At 35.7% G+C, this 21109-nt stretch overlaps 3 protein-coding genes across 5 annotated transcripts; 2 read left to right on the forward strand and 1 right to left on the reverse strand.

Annotated features, from left to right (window-relative positions):
* Positions 1-3894: 3894 nt before the first annotated feature.
* Positions 3895-7123, forward strand: LOC108992908. Of its 2 annotated transcripts, XM_018967628.2 has the most exons (6): positions 3895-4484; positions 5731-5830; positions 5911-6046; positions 6309-6404; positions 6478-6642; positions 6899-7123. In XM_018967628.2, exons 1-5 carry the CDS (start codon positions 4103-4105, stop codon positions 6613-6615), a joined length of 852 nt encoding a protein of 283 aa, XP_018823173.1. In that variant the 5' UTR covers positions 3895-4102; the 3' UTR covers positions 6616-6642; positions 6899-7123. The 2 variants fall into 2 exon arrangements, with proteins under 2 accessions (XP_018823173.1, XP_018823172.1); XM_018967627.2 differs by lacking the exon at positions 6899-7123 and having other exon boundaries at positions 6478-6870.
* A 1430-nt stretch (positions 7124-8553) lies between these two features.
* Positions 8554-16965, forward strand: LOC108992918 (integrin-linked protein kinase 1-like). 2 transcript variants are annotated; one of them, XM_018967637.2, is made up of 11 exons: positions 8554-8959; positions 9468-9542; positions 12284-12400; positions 12997-13091; positions 13810-13930; positions 14042-14121; positions 14459-14518; positions 14775-14896; positions 14996-15081; positions 15170-15285; positions 16525-16965. In XM_018967637.2, exons 1-11 carry the CDS (start codon positions 8636-8638, stop codon positions 16649-16651), a joined length of 1323 nt encoding a protein of 440 aa, XP_018823182.1. In that variant the 5' UTR covers positions 8554-8635; the 3' UTR covers positions 16652-16965. The 2 variants fall into 2 exon arrangements, with proteins under 2 accessions (XP_018823182.1, XP_018823183.1); XM_018967638.2 differs by lacking the exon at positions 9468-9542 and having other exon boundaries at positions 8559-8959.
* A 1062-nt stretch (positions 16966-18027) lies between these two features.
* Positions 18028-21109, reverse strand: LOC108992924 (transmembrane emp24 domain-containing protein p24delta9-like). Its single transcript, XM_018967647.2, has 4 exons — positions 20795-21109; positions 20478-20687; positions 18571-18647; positions 18028-18412 (listed from the first exon to the last, which is right to left on the reverse strand). The coding sequence occupies exons 1-4, from the start codon at positions 20999-21001 to the stop codon at positions 18268-18270; spliced, it is 639 nt and encodes a 212-aa protein (XP_018823192.1). The 5' UTR covers positions 21002-21109; the 3' UTR covers positions 18028-18267.

Genomic DNA, 21109 nt, shown 5'->3' on the forward strand with positions numbered 1-21109 from the left:
AGCTTAGCATATTGTGATAGAACTTCACCGTCCTTGGGATCTGCTAGTATTGCACGAGAGTAATACTCTTCTGCCCCCTGAAGATCTCTCTTGGACTGTCATCACAATAAGATTGTAAGCATTACTATTAACGCCCAGATGAAACATAATTCCCAAGAACTTGAGAATTAAGTGAAATCATCCCCTTGTCAAATGTTTAGGCTTCTGAAGTATGCAGTTATCCATGGTTGAAAAATTAGAAAAATTAAAAGAAAAAAAACCATTATAAGCCTAATGATTGCACAGGATGAGAAAAGCAATATGCCCAAATGCAAACAAATAATTATGGCAAAACTAACCTGATACAGAAATTGAGCATAATTTCTCAAAAACAAAGGGTTTCTAGGATTTTCCTCCATCATCCTCTTAAAATGCTCCTCAACCCATCCTTGATTGTCCCCGCCATCCCCACCGGAGCCTGTTGATTGTCCCCGTCAAAAGTTCAAAACTCCATTGTCAATTATGTGATTTTCCCCATCTGATGTGAACATTATGAGTAAAAGGATCTTTCAGTTTTGTGAGAAGTCATTGATCCTTTTAAATTCCTTGATGCATGCCAGAGAGACCACCAACATATCATTTTTTATTACATGTATGTGGGTTTTTATCTGTTTGAGCTATGTTTACATGTATCTGTCCATTGTGTCAGTTTTGAGTTTCTGCCCACGTGCTAGGAGCATTTGGGTATTTGAGATCTATTAATGTGCAGGTATTTTGATTATATTGCTGAAGATGTGCATCCGACTTGCTGAACCTCTTTGATAACTGTTGAAAAGCCATTGCTCAACCATACATCCAGATTTGTTTATCTAGGTAAGATCCTCTTATATAGTTATTTACCATGTTAGTTTGTATCCTATTATATCCCAACTATTATATCCTAATATATACCATGTTAATACGATGAAGGATGGCCGCACCATTTGATAAGGATCATTTCTTCACCACTCTCTTACAAAGTGGTAAACATGAGGAAGGCAACATCCTGTTCAATAGCATAGATGGTAATGTTCCGGTCCAAACTTCACATTGCGTAGGTGAAAGAATGTCACATTCTAAAAAATCATTTCGAGGTGTGTCTTTCACTGTAGAGGAGGACACCCTCTTTGTTTCAGTTTTGCTAAATATTAGCATTGATGCTATATGCGGGACTGACTAAAAATTCACTCAAATGTGGGAGAGAATAGGGGAATATTATAATCAATATAAAAAACCAAACAGTCCTAAATGTTCTGTAGTGTCATTGACCAATCGATGACAATGTATCCAAAAATGCACAAATAAATTTTGTGTTGTTGTTGCCCAAGTAGAGTCAATACATCCTAGTGGTGCCACGGAGCAGGACAATGTAATAATTTAGTTTCTCCTTTTATGTTCTTTTAGTGTTTGAGCTCATTTTTACTCTAACATTCTCACTTGGCTCATTTAAGCTTGAGAAGGCCAAAATATTGTATAAAGAGAATGAGAAGGCGAAGTACACCATGGAACATTATTGGTGTCTATTAAGACACCAACCAAAATGGCAGCAACATATGTCGATGTTGCACACGAGGAGGAGACTACATGGGAAACATCCAACCATTGTTGACTCAACTCCACTAGCAAATGACACTCTTGATGACAACGTCGAGATCATTGGTGAGAGACCTCTAGGCAAGAAGAGTAAGAAAGAGAGGGAGAGAAAGAGAAAGTCTAGAGAAGGTGAAGATGCTGAGTTTAATAAAGCCTTAAGTCACATGACCGATGATAGAACCGTGTGCATGGTGGAGAGGAGAAAGTGATCACCAAGGCCAAGTTAATCGAATGTCATTAATTGCACTTAAGAAGAAGAAGATTGATATAAAGATCATGAAATTAGATCTTGCAGGCATGAATGCAATGTAACAAGACTATTTTCAAACTCTTCAAAAGGAAGTTTACGAGAAAATGAAGAATATATCTACATCCACACCTTTTGGAAGGAAGTAACTGTTTGGTATTCCTACTCTTTTATTTGTTGTAAATGTACATTAATGTAGTTAGACGGTAGACTCTAAAATTCTGATTTTAGTGGCTGCCTAGCCACATATGTTGGTTTTCCAACATATGTGGCTAGGCAGCCACTATGTGATGTATTTTGTGAATGTTTTTTGTAGAAATACAAACCCTAGGCAATTGCTTGGCGCCAGTGCAACTTGAACTGGACTACAACATTTTATACATATTAGCTACATTCGATTCAGTGTGGTGGCAATTTATAGATGCCAATTGTTCCACTAATTGAGTAGAGATTTTGGGATGATTTTTTTATAAAGCTTAGATTTCATGCCTTTGCGTAGCTTTCATGTCTATTATTTTAGTGCTATTGTGAATTGTGCCATCATCAATACTGACAAGTTCTTCGGTATTTCTCATCATAAAAAATCATTAATTCTTATTCTAGTCCAGTTGCTTTAAAATTGATGTAGGAATCATCTGTGAACTTTGCAATGTGTTGGGAAAGTTCCAAACATGCAAATTCTGGATATGATTATTAATTAATTAAAATGTGATTGCTAATTAACATATAATAGGTAGAATGATAAAATATGATAAAATTAAATAAATTAATAATTAAAAAAATTAAATTAATATTATTTTATTACTATATAATGAATAAATGAATAATTCAATATGGAGATTTGATGTGAATGGAATAACTAAAGTCAAATTTATCTCATATTATTTTATTATTATATAATGAATAAATGAATAATCGGGATTTGATGTGAATGAAATAGCCAAAGCTAAATTCATCTCAAATTAGCTAAAACTTGGGTTTGACTTTGGTTATTCCAATGAGAGTGCTCTTATTTAGTGATAATACAGTAATGTCTGGTTTGGGTAGTAAGTTGATATGAGATGAGATGAGATGAAAGTTGAATAAAATATTATTAGACTATAATTTTTAATGTGATTTTTGTTAATTATTTATTATATATATTTTTTAAAAATTTGAGAAAAATACAATGATTAGATGATATTAAATGGTTTCAATAATAAATCAGGCCTAATTGGCTCTATTTTTTTGAAAAACTGTTCACATGCACTACAAAGCTATGAATTTTGGTTCTCGAATTTAGTAATGACACACTAAGGCCTGATTTTGATACTGAGTTAATATAAGATAAGATGAAAGTTAAATAAAATATTATTAAAATATAATTTTTTAATATAATTTTTATTTTAAAATTTAAAAAAATTATAATCATCCGATAAAATAAAATGATTTTACTAAACAAATCAGGCCCAATTGGCTCTATTTTTTTGAGTTGACCTCTCCGCCACCAGCACAAGTGAATAAGAGAAGATGACGTCTCCAAAGGTGGCGATGTCACCGTCTACAGGTCGAGTCATGAGATCTAAAGTGCAAATACTTGACACGCCGTTAATCAAGAAATTCGGGTGATAGACAAAGTCGTTGGTCCATCGGTGCCTTAGGGGCAATCATATGAACCAGTGTATAAAAAGACATTTCCAGTAGCAATGAGAAAAAATTATCATTTTTTATTATTTTTTGAAATCGTATTAAATAATTATAAAATTATTTATTTTACTTATTTTCAATAAGAGATAATGATATAAAAAATTATAAAAGGAAAATGATACTTGGCTAAAATTAGATGTTATTTTGTTAATTACTATTAATTATTTTATATAAAATAATTTAATTTAAAAAATAAATTTTAAAATTTAAAATTTAAATATTATCAATCAAAGTTTATCATTTAAATAATAAAAATGATATAAACAGATAATAAAATAAATCACATAGTTTTTCTCAGAATTTGACCCATCCGTTTCACAGACCCAACTCTACCGTACCCACCACAGACTGGAGGGAAAATATCACGCTGAGATTCACTAGACGGACCCAAACCTTTCGTCTCCTTCCTTCCTTCCTAATTCCACCACACCAAACCCAAGAGGCACATTAGCAGCCTTTCACACCGAGAAGTCCAGCAATCCATTCTTCCCAAACTGTTCTTTCTTCCCATTTATATACATGTAACCTACCCACCTACAGAAAATCGAACCATCATCCATGGATTCTCTCTCCTCCGTCTCGCCTTCCATTGTTCACCCTCCCACCAGTGACATCTTCCGCCTCCGCCGCCGCCGGCGAATCTCCGTTGCTTCTTTATCCGCTTCCCACAACCGTCGTCTTCGTCGTGTTTCTTCTTCTTTCTTCGGCTTCTCGTACTCTCCAGAACTTCACAGAAGGAGAATTCTTGAAGTTTCTTGTAGTCTGAGAAGTGGAGCCGCAGATGAAGACGACGACGACGGAAGAGAGGACGTGGAGAGGGCGCTTCACCTGGATGGTACCATTCCTGGAACTTCGGATGAGTTCGTGAAGCGGATGTCGTCGCGTGCGTACGACATGCGTAGACACCTACACCAGACCTTCGATAGCAGCAGCTACGATGGTATTGCTTGCTTCTTATTTGTTGCGTTTGATTGTAGTGTTTAGCTCCAGCTGGTGCTCCTGGTCGTGATTTGTGCTAATGCGTGCTATTTGGTTGGAATGCAATGCTTTTCCCTGTGCGTGCGACGGGCCTTATATATAACCATTTAAACATTATTAAGGCCGTAATTCTTTTGGATCCCCTTCTTGACATGGTGTCTTTTGATCATGCATGATGAAAATTTGCTTCTTTACAGCTGATCAAAGAGTAATTGTTTCCCTTTTATAGATAAAAATTTTATGTTAATTCTATATGCAGGTTTGGAGGTGAGACGAGAATTTTGTGTTTTATTTTATAGTTTAAAATATTATGTTTTGGTATTATTATTGAATTGAGATTTAAAAAAGTTGAATTGAGATTTGAAAAAGTTAAATTATTTATTATATTTTGTATAGGGATTTGAAAAATGTGTAATGATGAAATGAGATGAGATGAGATGAGAATTTTGTGTCTCATCCCACTCTCCAAATCTGCCAGATCCCACGTACCATATAACACCATATAGACCAAATCTTCTAACATTCTTGTTCAACATTTACAAAGAAGTAAAGGAAGGAACGGTTATTTTGACTCTAAAATTAGAGGCATATACCCTTAGGCGGCTAGGCCACAGTTATATAGTTGAAACATGTAAATTTAACGACATATGCTTTTGAAATAATGCATACATTTTGCCTGAAGATAAAGAAATGCTGGCAGGCAGAGGTAGAACCTCTCCGTCCTGCTTTTGGGGATGTTATTACAATTTCCGATGCCAAAGACGTGAACCTTGAGATCAATGAAATGCCTACAAAGAAAGAAAAAACTTTCCGGGTGTGTCCGACATGGGGTAGCTCTGATACTTCACGTAATCTTTAGAGAGGATATTCTAGTATGTGCAGAATTGCTAAGAGTTTCACCTCATTTGTTGGGCTATTTATATTGGCGGGATCCCTTGATTCTTGGGTCAGTGTGTCCAATGGAATCCCCCTTTCTTGGTTGAGATATATCATTGTTACTGGTACCTCTATCTCAGAATGCAGTGTCCATTTTTATCTTGTAAATTTGAGTATTCCAAGTTTTACTCGTTCATTCATAGTTCATAAACGTTGCATTGTATATGGTGATAGGCTTTATTTCTACAATTCTTGGTGCTCTGTTCATATATAATGTTATGTTTGTTTTTATGCAAAATGTTTCTCATTTTCGGTCATTTATTATTGTACAGTACTGGAGGCCAACCCTTGGCGAGAAACTTCAAAGCCTGTATATGTACTTGCCCAGAGGGAAAACCAATTGTGCACTATGAAAACCCGAAGGAATCGCAGGTCTCCTTTCCAGTTCCATTATTCTTTTGGATGGTTATTACTGTTGCACCGGATCAATTTTTTTGTTCTTTCTGTAACAGTGAAGTCGAAAGGGAGCTTGGGTTATTGTTTTCCAAGGGAGGAAAGTGGACGTCTGGAATTGAAAATCAGCCCAAACAGTCAAGAACCGGGACAAAGTTTCAGATGCTTGTGGAGGATATTAGGGAGGGAGTGCTAGTAAGTGATAATTAAGCTTTGGTTTTCAAATATATATTTCATTGGATCAGTATTCGCTAATGCGAATACATGAGCAAGACCCTATATATTATTTGTAGATAACTGCAAATATAATGCTCAAGTCTACCATCACCGTCTGTGGCACTAATTACCCACTTGCTTCCCCACCCGGAAGCAAGTCACTCCAGCCACTTTCCAGTGTGAATGGTTCAATTCAGGCCAAGTATCTTTTGCATGGTCAAAAACTTCATTGTTGTTGCAGGTATTTGAAGATGAAAATGAAGCGGCAAAATATTGTGACTTACTGCAAGGCGGAGGCCAAGGTTGTGAAGGTGTTGCGGAGATAGAAGCCTCCTCAGTAAGAACAGAGCAATCTTCAATTTGGTACTGTATATGGTTCTTTATAATAAGACTTTCTGAATTATCTACAGGTATTTGATCTATGTCGGAAAATGAGGGCTCTTGCAGTTCTCTTCCGGCGTGGGAGGACACCACCTCTACCTCAGAGCCTTGAGCTCAACCTCAAGGCACGCAAGCGGTCTCTTGAAGATGCTGAGGATTTGCTGTGAAGTTCCCAAAGTATGAAGGAAGAACATGTACGTACGAGAAACTAACGTTATCAACGCTGAAGGTTGGAACTTGATAATGTAATATAAGTTTTGTTAGCCGACAGAATATACTCATAATTTACAAGTGAATTATACAGCTCGAATGGAAATTGCATAATTTGGTTTGTCTTCAAAGGTCATGATGATTCCATATCTTATGAACAAGTTGAAGCAACATTGATCTTCTCTTTTAAGCTTCACATTCTCTGCATAAAACCTTTGGTGCTTGATGTTTGATCCGCAGGTGGGCTTGAATGCATGTTAGAGGGCTCGCCCGATTTGGCTGGGGAACCTCCAAAGAAATATGTAGGAAAGATATGCCCATAACAATTTCTTTTGGCACTATTAATTATTGTTAAATCCAAACATGTTTAACGGCCACAAGGTCCACAACGAAATAATATTTGAGGACTCTTCTTTTTTCTGATGAATTATTTGAAGACTTGGACTATGTTTGGATGCTGATGTGATCTTAAATGATTTGGGTTGATCTATAAATAATAATATTTTGTGAGTCTCATTGAGATTATTTTAATGTAAATAAATTGAGATATGTGTTTGAATGTATGAAATAATTAATATGAATTTAACTTTTTATAAACAGTTAAAAAAATAGTATATCACATCAATAATTGATTTAAGACGGATTGAAGTGATATTGACATCCAAACAAAGCCTCAATGGCAAAAGAATAGTGATGAACAACAAGTTCTGCTTAGAGCTCTAGTAGTAGACTCAACAAATTTATATTTTGACCAAAGTTTAATTAGATTTCATAAAAAATCACTGTAGTGGACTTAACAAAATTATAATATTTTTAACTTTGATAATTTTCATTGGCCAAATCTGTTAAGTCCAAGTTACTTGCCAAATATTATTTTGACATAAAAAATTCCCTCTCTAGCATGCTATTCGTTTCGTGCAAGTTCACAATTCTAGAAAATTCCTCTTCGTCTCAAAAGCATGAAGCGCCCAAATCTCAAACTCAAGTACAGAAGGCGGCTAGTCTCCATCAATCATCATTTCAATGATGTGGCATCACCTTGTTGGAATGCTTCAAATTCTAGTTCTATAATATTATAATTAGTTTATGTCAATTTTTTCTTTTAAAATCTAATACGAACATTAGAAAATTAATGTGTATTTTTTAATAGCGAATAAATATTCAAATTACAAGTATAATTAAAATAAATAAAAATATCAAAATCAATATTTTAACAGAATATTGATAGATTTGGAGAGTTTGTTATTTTGTTGAAAAGTAGTTAGCTAAATTTATAAAAGTAAATTCTCTAACTAAATTTTGATTAAATTTTATTGAATCCAATACTAATTAGGCTTGATTATATTTTACTCGACTTCCCGTTTTATTTGATTTTGCTCTATATTCAGATTTGGTGCATCAAATATAGATCGTCCCTTCGCGTCGTAACATTATTTTTCTTATAATATTATTAGTTAAAAACTTAACGATTAATTCAAAAAATTTGTAATATTAAACTAATTAAATTCTTTATTTATTGGATTCGTAATATTATTTGGCTTGAATATCAAAACATTACCTCCCGACTTTCAATATTATTATCAAAATGACATAATTTTATTGTACTGATGATATTTAAATAAATTGTTAAATATTAAGAATAAAGATATATACATAATATATTACATAATATATGGTATAATAATATTATAAAATAATGGTATTTTTATAAGATATTTTATAAAAATATTCATTTAAAACATAATTATATAAAATATTATAAAAAATATTATGCGTAAAGCATTTTCTAAAAGTAAAACCGGACTAACGGACACAAAACTAACATTTTTAGCCGCCCCCACTCAGTCCTTTCCCACTTACTTTTATGGCAATAACAGATTCCAACGCCCCACTAATTATAAATTAAAAGAATAAAAAAACTTCTAACCGAATTCACTCAGTTAAGCGAACGGTTCCTATCCGATCCGATCGCTGGTGATGAGCTCGGACGCCCCCTCCGGAGGCGAGGCCGCCGGTAGTAAGGGAAGCTCTACCTCGGACAAGGGTAAGCAGAAGGAGAAGGAGAAGGAGAAGGAGAAGGCGAGGGTGAGCCGAACCTCCCTGATTCTCTGGCACGCCCACCAGAACGACCCCGCTGCGGTCCGCAAGCTTCTCGAAGAAGATCGCTCCCTCGTTCATGCCAGAGATTACGACAACCGCACCCCGCTCCACGTCGCTTCTCTCCACGGCTGGATCGACGTTGCCAAGTGCTTGATCGAGTATGGCGCCGACGTCAACGCCCAAGATCGCTGGAAGAACACCGTAAAATTCTTTTAAATCACTGCTTTTGTTTCCCCCTTCTTTCGTTTTTTTTTACATTCGATTTTCTTTTTCACTTTTCTAGGCTTTTCCAAACAACCAGTGGGAGTATAATTTATTAGTTCTAGTTATTTGAGAGGAGCGTATCCATAAAAGCGCAAAATACACGATAAATTTGGGAGAAGCTTAAGTCAAGGAGTGTAGAGTTGTGTGAGTCAGTAAGCTTGGGGTCAGACAAACTATTAATGCATTCGTCTGTTGTCCATCTGAAAATAGAATTGCAAGTGAATAAACTGTGTAACTCTAAAAGTACAAATTTCCTTTCGGCTTCCAGTCGCTGGACCTTTATCATGAGCAAGAAACAAGTAGTATGACGGTGAAGTGTTAACATTAGGTTTGCCCATAAAAAAGAAAAAAGTGCTAACATAAGACTTGCATAAGAGTTTTATTGTTTTTATTTCATTGTATTTGGCATCAGATGATTAATTAGCTGGAGTTTCTCTTATGACAGCCTTTAGCTGATGCCGAAGGAGCTAAAAAGCATATCATGATTGAGCTGTTAAAATCGTACGGTGGCTCGTCTTATGTAAGCCTATGGTCCCCCCTCTCTTTCTCTAAATGCATGTAGTCGGTAATTTTTTTACAGTAAAAGAAATGGGGGCTCTAATTTTGGTGGATAAATTCAAAAGACAAAAAAAAAAAGAGAGAGAAAATGTTCTAGTCCCACATTGGTTAGGAGTCAAATGGTATGTGTGCATATAAGCTTGGGGGCACCTCCACCGAACAAGCCGGTTTTCTAGGATGTGAATTCTTGGGCCATATATGGACATATAACAAATGGTATCAGAGCAGGTTGTGGGCTCCCATGCTGCCTCGCCTAACGGCCTGAGCTTGCGGAGTGGTTGGCTATGGATCCAGTGGGACGGACCATGTTGCCCCAGCCTGATGAAAGCCTCCCATATTGCTCAACCAACATGGGCATTGGTCTTGAAGGGTGGGGGTATGTTATTGTCCCACATTGGTTAGGAGTCAAATGGCATGTGTGCATATAAACTTGGGGGCACCTCCACCTAGCAAGCCGGTTTTCTAGGATGTGAATCCTTGGGCCATATATGGACATATAACAAAAAAGTGCAGACATCTCTCTCTCTCTCTCTCTCTGTATATATATATATATATATATATATATATATATATAAATTTGTGTGTGTGTGCAGTCTTTGCATTGGTGTTGTAACTTTATGGGTAAAGGGCTGACAAAGATTTATTTTGAGGATCCATTTTTATGATATCTGATTGATGATGGAATGACAAAATAGGCTTCTTAATAAACTAGTGAAAGGTCTGAGTGATTTTAACATGGCTTTCCTTCAGTAAGAGAGAACCAAAAGTTATACTTTGGTTTCTCCAGAGGTGCGTTTATTGGAAACTTGTTGTCTGCTGCATGTATTGCCATCAAGGATAAATTGAGGTCAAGACGTTTTAGGGATTTTGGGTTCCATTAAGCCCTTGTATTGCAGCATAACATCATTATAAGTATTTCATCACATCAAGTTATAAATAATTGGATATTAGACACTATTTTTTAAGAGGATAGTACCCCCAATTTTATTAATAGTCCTTGCTTATGGAGGAGGTATACCATAGTACAAACAACCTTAGGGTTTACAAAAAAATCCCACACCTAAGATTAAAACAAAGCTAAACCTTTCGCTATACAATTGAGTATTCGACACGTTTCGGGGTTAGATTGATCATTATTAATATATGATTTATGTTTGAGAAGAGAAGGGGGAGAAGAACTTTGGTTTGCTTGGCTAAGATTAAAACAAACCTAATCCTTTAACTATACAATTGAGTATTCGACATTTTTCAGGGTTAGATTGATCATTAATATATGATTTATGTTTGAGAAGGGTAGGGTGAGGAGAACTTTGGTTTGCTTGGGAAATTATGAAAGCAGTTCTGTTTCATTAGTTGGTCCAAAATTGTTTGACTTTGGACTGACTAAGTTGTCTTCCATCAGAATGAGCATGTAATAATGTCTGCTGGTGATCGCATAAGCAATGTTCTTGTGTATGTCCCATATATTTGGGGCTTTGTCTATTTTATGTAATGCTCCAATGGAAGACCCAAACCACATGGCTTATATTCCAAAAGGACTAGTCAATGATACAATTGGAGTCTCATTGGAACCTTATAAAAGAGCAAGAACTTTTCATTCCCAAGTAATGTGGGATCTCATACTAATGTTTTGAATACCGTACTAGTGACCGTTTCTATCGAGGCATTGAAACGAAATATTTCAGTATCGGTACCGTTTTGAATACTATTTCGGAATAGTCTATATATGAATAAATTATGTATAAATATATATATAAATTATAAATAGTCTGGTCTGAATTGGGGAGTTAAAAAATGAGCTTGCAGTTTGAAGAAATGAAAAAAAAAAAAAAAAGTAAAGGCCGAAATATTGGTCGGTACGGGCCAAAATGGCCGAAATCCTGACCAGTACGAAACTATACCCTTTTTTGTACTGGCTACGCCACAGAAACGGTATATTCCGGCCATACCGGCCGGTATGGTACAAAATTCAAGGCTCATATACCATCTACCCTTATTCTTATCATATGGGATATCACAATCTACCCCCTTTAAAGTCCCGACGTCCTCGTCGGGCTTGTCCGTTGTACGTAGCATGGCTAAAGTTCCATATTTCTGGTTGGGATAGACTTTGATACCATTTGTAATGCCCAAATGGAAGGGCCAAACACATGACCTATACTCCAAAAGGACTAGTGAATGATACAATTGGAGCCCCATTGGAACTTTATAAAAAGCAAGAATTTCTCCTTCCCAAGCAATGTGGGATCCCATGCATCACCTACGCTTATCCTTATCATATGGGATATCACATTTTATGATCAATAAAATCTTGTTTACCGATAAAAAAAAAAATAATGTCCGGTGGTGTTTGGCTTTGAACCTTCAAATATGATGATGTCCTTACCATGTTTTTTACTAGTTTTCAAATGGAAGTTGGATAACAAGGCACGGTATTATATTTGTATCAAGCTTCAATATCAATATGTGTAGAGTTGTTTCCTCATAGATGTGAAAACAATTTACAAGTCATATCTGACTAATTTGCTTCACCTGAGTTCACCTTGGAATGCACTCTCTTGTTTGTTGTTTATGCTCTTATGATGAATTTAAATTGGCTCAATATCAATGCGACCTATATCATATTACTTCATAAAGACTTGTTTATAGGTATTTTATATTATTTTCTTTCACAGGCTTTAATTTTGATTATTCATGCTGTAGGGCCAAAATGGAAGCCATTTTGAACCAAAGCCTGTTCCACCCCCTCTGCCAAACAAGTGTGACTGGGAAATTGACCCTTCTGAACTGGACTTGTCAAACTCAGCTATTATTGGAAAGGTTTGATTTTATTTCTTTTAAGATTGGTAACGAGCAAACTGTATAAGGGCCAGTTATACAATCTGTTCCAAGTAGGTACACTATGATATATAGATTTTTTTTTATAAGTACACTATGATATTTAAAAGTCTCTTATTTGTCTTCTTTAAACTGAGCCTGATGGTTCTCCTCAAATACCATGACTAGGATTTTCTGTCTGCTATTTTACTGCAGGCAGAATCTAATTGTATTTTCAAGAGTTTCTAGATTCTGCCTTGTGAGATATTGATTTAGGAACCCCCATACCAATCACATAATTTTATTCCACCTGTACCCTATACTTCATTTCCCCTAGCTAGGTAAAGTGCCGAGATGATTCTTGTCAAAGAAACAGAGTATACAGTACCTCTGAAGTTGATCTTTGTAAGAGAGGATAGTTTCTTTGGGCTAAAATAATTTCATCTTTATTTGGTACTTTCTCTTAGTTCACTCTGTTGGTCTGGTATGCCTTGGACTTTTTGGTCATTTTGTTTGCACTTGAATCTAGTTCTGCTCTTGGTGTGTTTTTTTAGTCCATTTGTCAGAAATGCTTTAACTGATGAGACTGATGCTAGCAGGGATCTTTTGGTGAGATTTTGAAAGCCTATTGGCGTGGAACACCTGTAGCAATCAAACGCATTCTCCCATCACTTTCAGATGACAGATTGGTGATGTAAGATCCATTTTTCTTATGATGTTTTCGTATAGAGGGGTTGTTATACGTTTGTTTTATTTAATCCCGTATAAGCTGATTATTTTGGAGACATAGTACAATCTTTCCTCTGTATATCTGCATGTATATTCTGGAAGTAACTTGCTTAAGTCATACTTAAATGTTATATCCTTTTAGATAGTGAGTCTCAAGCCTGGATAAAGGCAGAGGGTTATGGCAGGTAGGCAGCCAGCACATAACTTTTCACCTCGTATGAAGCATGGATCCTATTGAGATATGAGTTGGGGCATTCCCAACTGACATTGAAAATATATGACTAGGGATATGCCCCTAGTCTGGACCGACCGGCATAAGATCCTTCTAATAACGTCAAGTAGCTGGGAGTAAGGCATAGTTGAGTTGAGTTGTGGCTGTAGATTTATTATGAATTGTTCTAATATACAATGGAACCAGAACCAAAATGATGGGTGAGATATTTTATTCGGACCAAAAAGCTTTTCTTTAATGCTTTACCTGGTGTTCTTTCCAAGAAATGGTGTGTCTATTGAAATTAGAAAGGCCTTTATTATTCATATGTCAACATGTCTGGAGGGCAGTTATCCTCATGAAAATTATTAATCAAGTGCTTGTTGTCTATAATCAAGTTTTCCTTACCAATCTGATTTCTACTTGATCGAGAATGTAAATTACTCACCTGTTCTGCACTTTCCTGATTCAGTCAGGACTTCAGACATGAGGTTAAGTTGCTAGTGAAGCTTCGTCACCCAAATATAGTCCAATTTCTCGGAGCTGTCACTGACAAGAAGCCCCTTATGTTAATTACTGAATACTTACGAGGGGTGAGTAAAATGCCTGGTTATTTTGTGTTCCAAATTGTGAGAAGTCTTTTTCAGTGATCTGAAACATGTACTTGCAGAGCACTTAATTATTGCATTTATATGCCGTTATAGGGTGATCTTCATCAATACCTCAAGGAAAAAAGTTCCCTTAGTCCTTCAACGGCTATCAACTTTGCACTGGACATAGCAAGGTACTTCGACTTCTTATACCTGCCTAAAGAAAAATGCCAGACCTGTATCCCAAAGTTATGATTACTTGTGCATCGTAAATAGAAGCTGTCTTATAAGTGGGAAAGTTCAATTAAGCCACACCTTTTTAAGGTTGTATGAAATAAATTTGTGTGGAGAGATAGTTGTCCAGAGATTTATTCCCAGGAAAGGCAAGTTTGAGTGACAGTACATATTTAGAATTAGTTGCATATTGCTGAATGCCCAATTTGAGTTTATGCAATCATACTCTATACTAAAAAGATGCATCCTCTGTGAATTCAGTTGTTATGCCAATCTTATGTAAATCTTATGTGGCAGAGGCATGGCTTATCTTCACAATGAACCAAATGTCATAATTCACCGGGACCTAAAACCAAGGTGAGTTGATTTTGTATTTGATCTTCGTGGGCGTACTATATTCTGTGTTGTACTGGTAGCTGAAGATGCTATGTTTTAATTAGTACCCTTAATGCATCTTCATAGTGAGGAGATTACTGTTCTTAGGTGGATTGCTTCTTTACCCAATTGAAAAGGCACCTTTTATTTCTTTCTCTGGCTTCCGCCATCAAGAACATTAGTGACCTTAATATTGGGTTTTCATTTTTACCTTTTGAAATTTGTTTATCAATTTCAGGAATGTACTTCTGGTAAATTCCAGTGCTGACCATTTAAAAGTTGGAGATTTTGGACTAAGCAAGCTCATCAAGGTTCAGAATTCTCATGACGTGTACAAGATGACCGGAGAGACTGGAAGCTGTGAGTGTTTTAACAAAGTTGTTGTAACAGATAGGAATTTCAGTACTGAATGTTTAATTTTTTTTTTTTATTTCTTTTTGGCATGGCACGAAATGAAAGACCGGTATATGGCTCCTGAAGTTTTCAAGCATCGGAAATATGATAAGAAGGTTGATGTGTTCTCTTTCGCCATGATACTGTATGAGGTAATGCTACTTTCTATACAGAGTTCGAGTTAAGACATACAAGTGTTTGACATTATTTCTAATTCATGACATTCCCAAACTGGTTCAGATGCTTGAAGGGGACCCGCCACTTTCAAATCATGAGCCTTATGAAGCAGCCAAATATGTGGCTGAAGGACACAGGCCTACATTTCGCTCAAAAGGATACATCCCTGAACTGAAAGAGTAAGGCCTCGTTTGTTTTCACAACTCCTCTCAACTCATCTCATCTCATCTAATCATTACAACTTTTTCAAATTCCCACACAAAATAAAATAAACAATTCAATTTTTTCAAATCTCAAAACAAAATAATATTAAAAAAATATATTCTAATAATATTTTATTCAACTTTTAATTTTAATCTCAACTCATCTCATGTGCGAAAACAAACGAGACTTAAGTTTTGCCATAATTTCCTGTCGATCAAAAGGTCATTGAGGGGTTGGCTCCTGTTTTGTTTCTTTCTTTCTCTGATCAATTAATTGAATTGAATCCATGATTTTGTGGTTGCTTGACTCCCTCTCCCTCCCTCCCTCACGGCCATCTTGTCGTCTTCACGGCCATGCTCCAAGTTATTTACCTTCTCTCTTGTCCTTGTAACTATTTTAACTTAACTAATGTCTCCTTATGCAATGATTAGTTGACTCGGGATTGCTTTCATTCTTCTTGTCGTTGTTTTCCCTTCATCCAATTTGCTATCTGTTTTTATTGCTTTTTGTTTTCTCTTTTCCACATTTTGTGCTACATGTTTGAGCATAGCCTTTGATATCTTATTTGGTAAAAATATTGATTAATATAGCAAATTGGCTATATGGTGCATCATACAACCTATTACACCTCATTCTGCTCCTACTCTCTCTCCCCCACCCCCACCATTCTTCAGGTGGAGAATCTGGAGATGCCAATGTTGAGAAAAAATTGGTATCTTAGTACATTTAGGGGTTTCATCTCATCACATCTCAACATCAAAACACCACTCAAACATACACTTTTCAATTCAAATTTTACACTTTTTCATCTAATCATTACCTAATTATTACAACTTTTCCAAAAACAAAACACAAAAAAGAATTTAACTTTTTCAAATCCCAAAACAAAAATTATATTCTAACAATATTTTAACTTTATAATATTTTTGTTCAACTTTTTCTCTCTCCTTTCTCAAAACTCTATAAAATATCATAACTCAAACCATTTCACTACTATTCACAGATTTCTCATCTCATCTCATTCTCCAAGTATCCCCTTAGTGGTCCTATTCAACATTGTTGTAATCTTTTCGTCCAAAACTATTCATGTTGCTCAATATGCAATTAGGATATTGAGATTTGTTATATTTTGATTACTTACTATTGTGTTGATAGATTAGTCGAAAAGCTTTTTAGAAATTATTCTGATCTCCATTGGTACTGAATGGTTTTAGGTTAACCGAGCATTGCTGGGCTGCTGACATGAACCAAAGACCTTCTTTCTTGGAAATCCTCAAGAGGCTTGAAAAGATAAAGGAAAATCTACCAACTGACCATCACTGGAGCCTATTCAATACATGATATCCAAGACCAATTTGTGTGATCAGTTAGTAGATAATATATTTGCCATTTCTACCAGTCTTCTCCTGTGCTGCCTCCAATCGAGAGCAGATGGAGATTGTGAATAGACTCAAACTGGTCGTTGGCAAGGAAATAGCTACTACTGATCAGGTTACCAATATTCTGTTTGTAATCTTGTCATGAACGGATAGAGATGATGATGTTGATTAATTTTCTCACTTTCTACAATTATCTCGATGTGAACAAACCTGTTTTAAGAGTCTCGTCCAAATTGACATATGTGAAGAAAGAAACTTCTCATCCTTTGACCTTAATTTCTCTTTGCTCTTTTTTTTTTAATCGTTTAATTGTAATTTGTTTTTGGTACCGAAGTGGATTTGAGAGTAGAGAACATGCAACATCTAGTATATCTGCTGTTTAGGCGTTCTCTTTTAACAGCTAGATGTGGGGGTTAACCCCCATATCCTTTGTGTAAAGGATGTATTTGCTGAAAGTGAAGATTTTGTGTATTTTTGTTGCTGTTAATTTTAACAGTTGGAGCTTGTACTTGGTGTCTAGTAATTAATAGCCGAGAACGATTAATTAGCTCTACCAATTATGTTTGTAATCTAAACAACTTTAAACATTTTTAGGGAGATTGTTTAGCACAAAACACGTGTGCAATAATTAAATATATTAATCAAGATGTATCAGATTTTATAATTTTCTTGATGCAAGTTCTGAAACCCACAAAATTCATTGACTGGTTTTAATAAAAATATTACATGAAATCTAAATAGTTTCAAATAAACTTGGAATTCATGTATTTAACCTCAAATGTCTGACATTTTTTTTGCTGAAGAAGATAAAGACCATTAACTTATAAGCACATGGTAAATGTAATATTTTATCCACGACCACAAATTTAATACAAAACAATTATTCATCTCCTAATTTTTTAGTTCTACTAAAGAAAATGAAGAACTATATGTTTTATTTTTCAATTTTTTTTTTATTAAAAAAACTCAATTATCAGACAATTTTAAAAAAAATACAAATTTGAATTGGTTAGAATCGACTAAAATCCGTCAAAATCAGCTGATTGAAGCAGTTTAGTAAACAATAAAAATATTCACTAAAATCAACTCGATTTCTTATTGATACAATTTGAATCGGCTTAAATTAAAAGCTTTTTTTGAGCCTTAGTTCAACCAAGATTATATGGTGCCTTTGGACAATTTATTTGAAAGGGTTTGATGCTATCTTGCCATGCTACAAGTTGATCAATTACGAGGCTGGTGATTATGAAAGCATCCATTGTTTACTAATTTGTATGTCTCCTCTAAATGCTCTTGTGGGTATAAACATATGTGAAGAACTTCCAAGAACGCATAATATGGAAATTAGGCCACGTTTGGATTGGTCTCGTCTCATCTCATCTCAAATTTAAATGAAACAAATTAACTGATGATTAAGGTACGCTGCTCCTAGATTCATGTAAGGTAGCTACACGCGCAGACAAGATTCTGCAGGCTGTAAGCAATTTTCAACTGTAGTAGTCTACTTGAAAGGTACATTGATTCTATGTTGTAAATCGAAACAGATGAGAAAAATTGTAGAACCTGCCCAGAATAAGATTAAATGAGCTTCTTTTTCTCAAAAAAGGTTTTCAAGTGCCATAGCTGCAAGCCTGCCACTGATAAGCAAACAAAGAGCGAAAGAAAACTCAACCAGGCCATCCTGGAGTTGGTAGTTTTATTGAGCTCCTGCATTTCTTCTTCTCTGAAACATCAAGCAAAAATAGCTCCAATTACAATTTAAAAAAAAAAAAAACTCCCTTCTATGACTTTTTTTTTATAATTTTTTTTTCAAGTAGTAATACTTGTGCCAAAACATATCCCTTCTATGACAACTTGGTCGAGATAAAGATGCTTCCTTACCTCTCCCGGAGATGATAAATTTCCTCCTGAATATAAATAGCAGTATCATACAGCTTCTTAAGTTCTAGTTCCATGGCCTGGCACATGAAGTAATGACAACAACATAAGTTTTTCCCCTCACATCTCAACCCTGGAATATGTAAAAAGCTGAAGACTTATATTGAAAATAACACCACTAAAAATATATTGATTTAAAAGTGCAGGGCCAATGGGAATACAATTATTTGAAAATAGACAGACTAAACATCCAGCATAATTCCCAAAAAAGTAACTAATCATATCATAAGGTATAAAAACACATGAAAAACACCAAATTCTATTCACTCCCAATCCCAGGATAGTCCAGGGAAACCATCTAAATACAGCTGAAGAGGAATATCCTCTGCACGAACTTTCCACATACAGGCTCCATTTAGTTCTACATTTTTTATTGCATTTTCTGAGGTTTGGTACAACAAACTTGTTAGTCAACAGTAAACAGTTCTCAGAATCTTCACTTATGGCACACTTGCAGTAAAAATAAAAATGAAAAGAAGCTGTACTGCAAGTGTGCCACAAGTGAAGATTCTGAAAATGCAATAAAAAATGCAGAACTAGGGAAAAACAAAACAATTCCCCAAAAAACATTTATCTTGACTTTCCAGAATTTTACATCAAACAAGATGACTGAGAACTGTATAAATAAAAGTCTGAAGAGCAGGCAAAAACACTGTGGATATAGCAAATGAAATGAATTCTATGATAACATAACATGATCATAAAAAAATGAAATCAAAACCACAAATTAGTTCAACAATCTCTCCCAACAGGCAATGTGTAAAAGAGGCTATCTTAGCCCAGTTGTATTGAAATCCCAATAAATACAAAAGCACATCATCTCAGCCATATTTATAACCAAGCGTATTTATGAAACAACAATGAGGAATCATTACTTCCTTCTGAACTGCACTTCAGCAATGCCACTTCAAGGGCAGTGAATGCTGCTAAAACATGAAATAAAAGCACCAGCTAGGCCTTTCTATTGAACTATCAAAAGTGAGGCCAAACCTATAGCCAAAAATGGTTTCAAATATGGCACCCAAAGTGTTTTCTAGTAAGGGTGCCTCTGGAGTGAGAAACCATACACACTCTTAATGAATTCGGCTGTACTCACCAACCATATGAGCGACTCAGAATCTTCACTCGTAACTTCTTTGCAATTCAAGACACCCAAAGTTTCCATTACCCATTACACCAATATTTCCTCTATATTTCATTTAATTTTGACAAGTCGCATTTCCTGCTGTGACAGGAGAGGCGGATAACAAACCAGCCCTCAACTGTACCGCACATTATTTGGACCACCTAGATAAGAAATGCAGCAGGTACACAGATGAGGCAGCCAGAATTTATAAACTCATAATTGGTGTTTTTAATCATTTTCCAGAACTGAACAGCTCGGCTTCTATATACATAGATTTCGGAGACCAGTTCTTCATTCATGCTTAGGGTATACTCAAAAAATGGGGTTCTCTACATATCCATCTGAAGGCAAATCTCATCAACTTCACACCCTATAGAACTCATAAGCAATAGCAAACAAGGTCCGTTGCCTTGAAAAACCATGCTCGCGTTTTGCATTCACTGGGAAAGGGAAGAAACTCTCCTTCCCAAAATTTTCTTGGCATCTTGTTTTGTAACTCCTGAATAATACAGCATAAAATTCTAAAATTCAACTTTCCTAACGCAGTGATGGACAAGCTTCAAGCCCACACTGTATTAAATTAAAAAATCTCAAATTTCATCGCCCAAAGACCAACAATAAATCTAACTACCTAACCATAATCGCATGAAAAAGGAACAAAATTGTTTAAGTAACCTGTCGGAAGTAATATTAGACCAATAAAAGGTGCAAAAAAGAGACTTACATCGACTTGGCCTTTCTTAGCAACATTAGACCAATCCTTGGCGGCTACACCAGTCTTCCAATCGAAATCCACAGTCAACGTGATCTGGGGCTTGTGATCGGCTGCCCAGAAACATGCCATGTAGTCTCCGGCCTCCGCAGCCACAAACCCGAACTGCCCCGATTCCACAATCTCGGAGTAATGATAACTATTCCCATAAGACGAAGTTACCTATGCATAGCAACACCAAAAATTGTCGCCAAATTACCATACGTAGTCTAATCACATTAAAAAACGTCAACACATCGAGCACAAATAAAGAGAAAAAATATATATACCCTAACGGTGAGTTTATGGCCATCGGGCATGGGATGGCCCTCGTTGGGGTTGACGACGCTGTACTTTCCCACCGTCATTGAATTGCTCTTTATGTCTTCGGAGATGCACTTGGTGTAACCCGATTGCAGGTCAAACCGAATCGACTCCGATGTACACGATAGCAACCCTAAGATTAGCAGAAAATATAGATGCTGGGATTGAATCATAGCGTGAGAGGCTGAGAGCTATATGGCAAAATCTTGTTCTTTTCTCTTTTTTTCCTGAGAGAGAGAGAGAGATCTTTTTTTGGACTTTGAAAGACGAAATCTGAGCGA

This window comes from Juglans regia, chromosome 13, assembly GCF_001411555.2.
Source record: "Juglans regia cultivar Chandler chromosome 13, Walnut 2.0, whole genome shotgun sequence".
Classification (NCBI taxonomy): Eukaryota; Viridiplantae; Streptophyta; class Magnoliopsida; order Fagales; family Juglandaceae; genus Juglans; species Juglans regia.

Bases quoted from the DNA above. Each gene is read 5' to 3' on its own strand.
- LOC108992908 (XM_018967628.2), top strand. From the start codon at position 4,103: ATGGATTCTCTCTCCTCCGTCTCGCCTTCCATTGTTCACCCTCCCACC. The intron at 5,831-5,910 runs GTCTCCTTTCCA...TTTCTGTAACAG, and splicing joins AAAACCCGAAGGAATCGCAG to TGAAGTCGAAAGGGAGCTTG. The intron at 6,405-6,477 runs GTAAGAACAGAG...AATTATCTACAG, and splicing joins CGGAGATAGAAGCCTCCTCA to GTATTTGATCTATGTCGGAA.
- LOC108992918 (XM_018967637.2), top strand. From the start codon at position 8,636: ATGAGCTCGGACGCCCCCTCCGGAGGCGAGGCCGCCGGTAGTAAGGGA. The intron at 14,897-14,995 runs GTGAGTGTTTTA...ACGAAATGAAAG, and splicing joins GACCGGAGAGACTGGAAGCT to ACCGGTATATGGCTCCTGAA. The intron at 15,082-15,169 runs GTAATGCTACTT...AAACTGGTTCAG, and splicing joins TCGCCATGATACTGTATGAG to ATGCTTGAAGGGGACCCGCC.
- LOC108992924 (XM_018967647.2), bottom strand. From the start codon at position 21,001: ATGATTCAATCCCAGCATCTATATTTTCTGCTAATCTTAGGGTTGCTA. The intron at 20,688-20,794 runs GTATATATATTT...TGCTATGCATAG, and splicing joins GCCATAAACTCACCGTTAGG to GTAACTTCGTCTTATGGGAA. The intron at 18,648-20,477 runs GTAAGTCTCTTT...TTCATGTGCCAG, and splicing joins CTAAGAAAGGCCAAGTCGAT to GCCATGGAACTAGAACTTAA.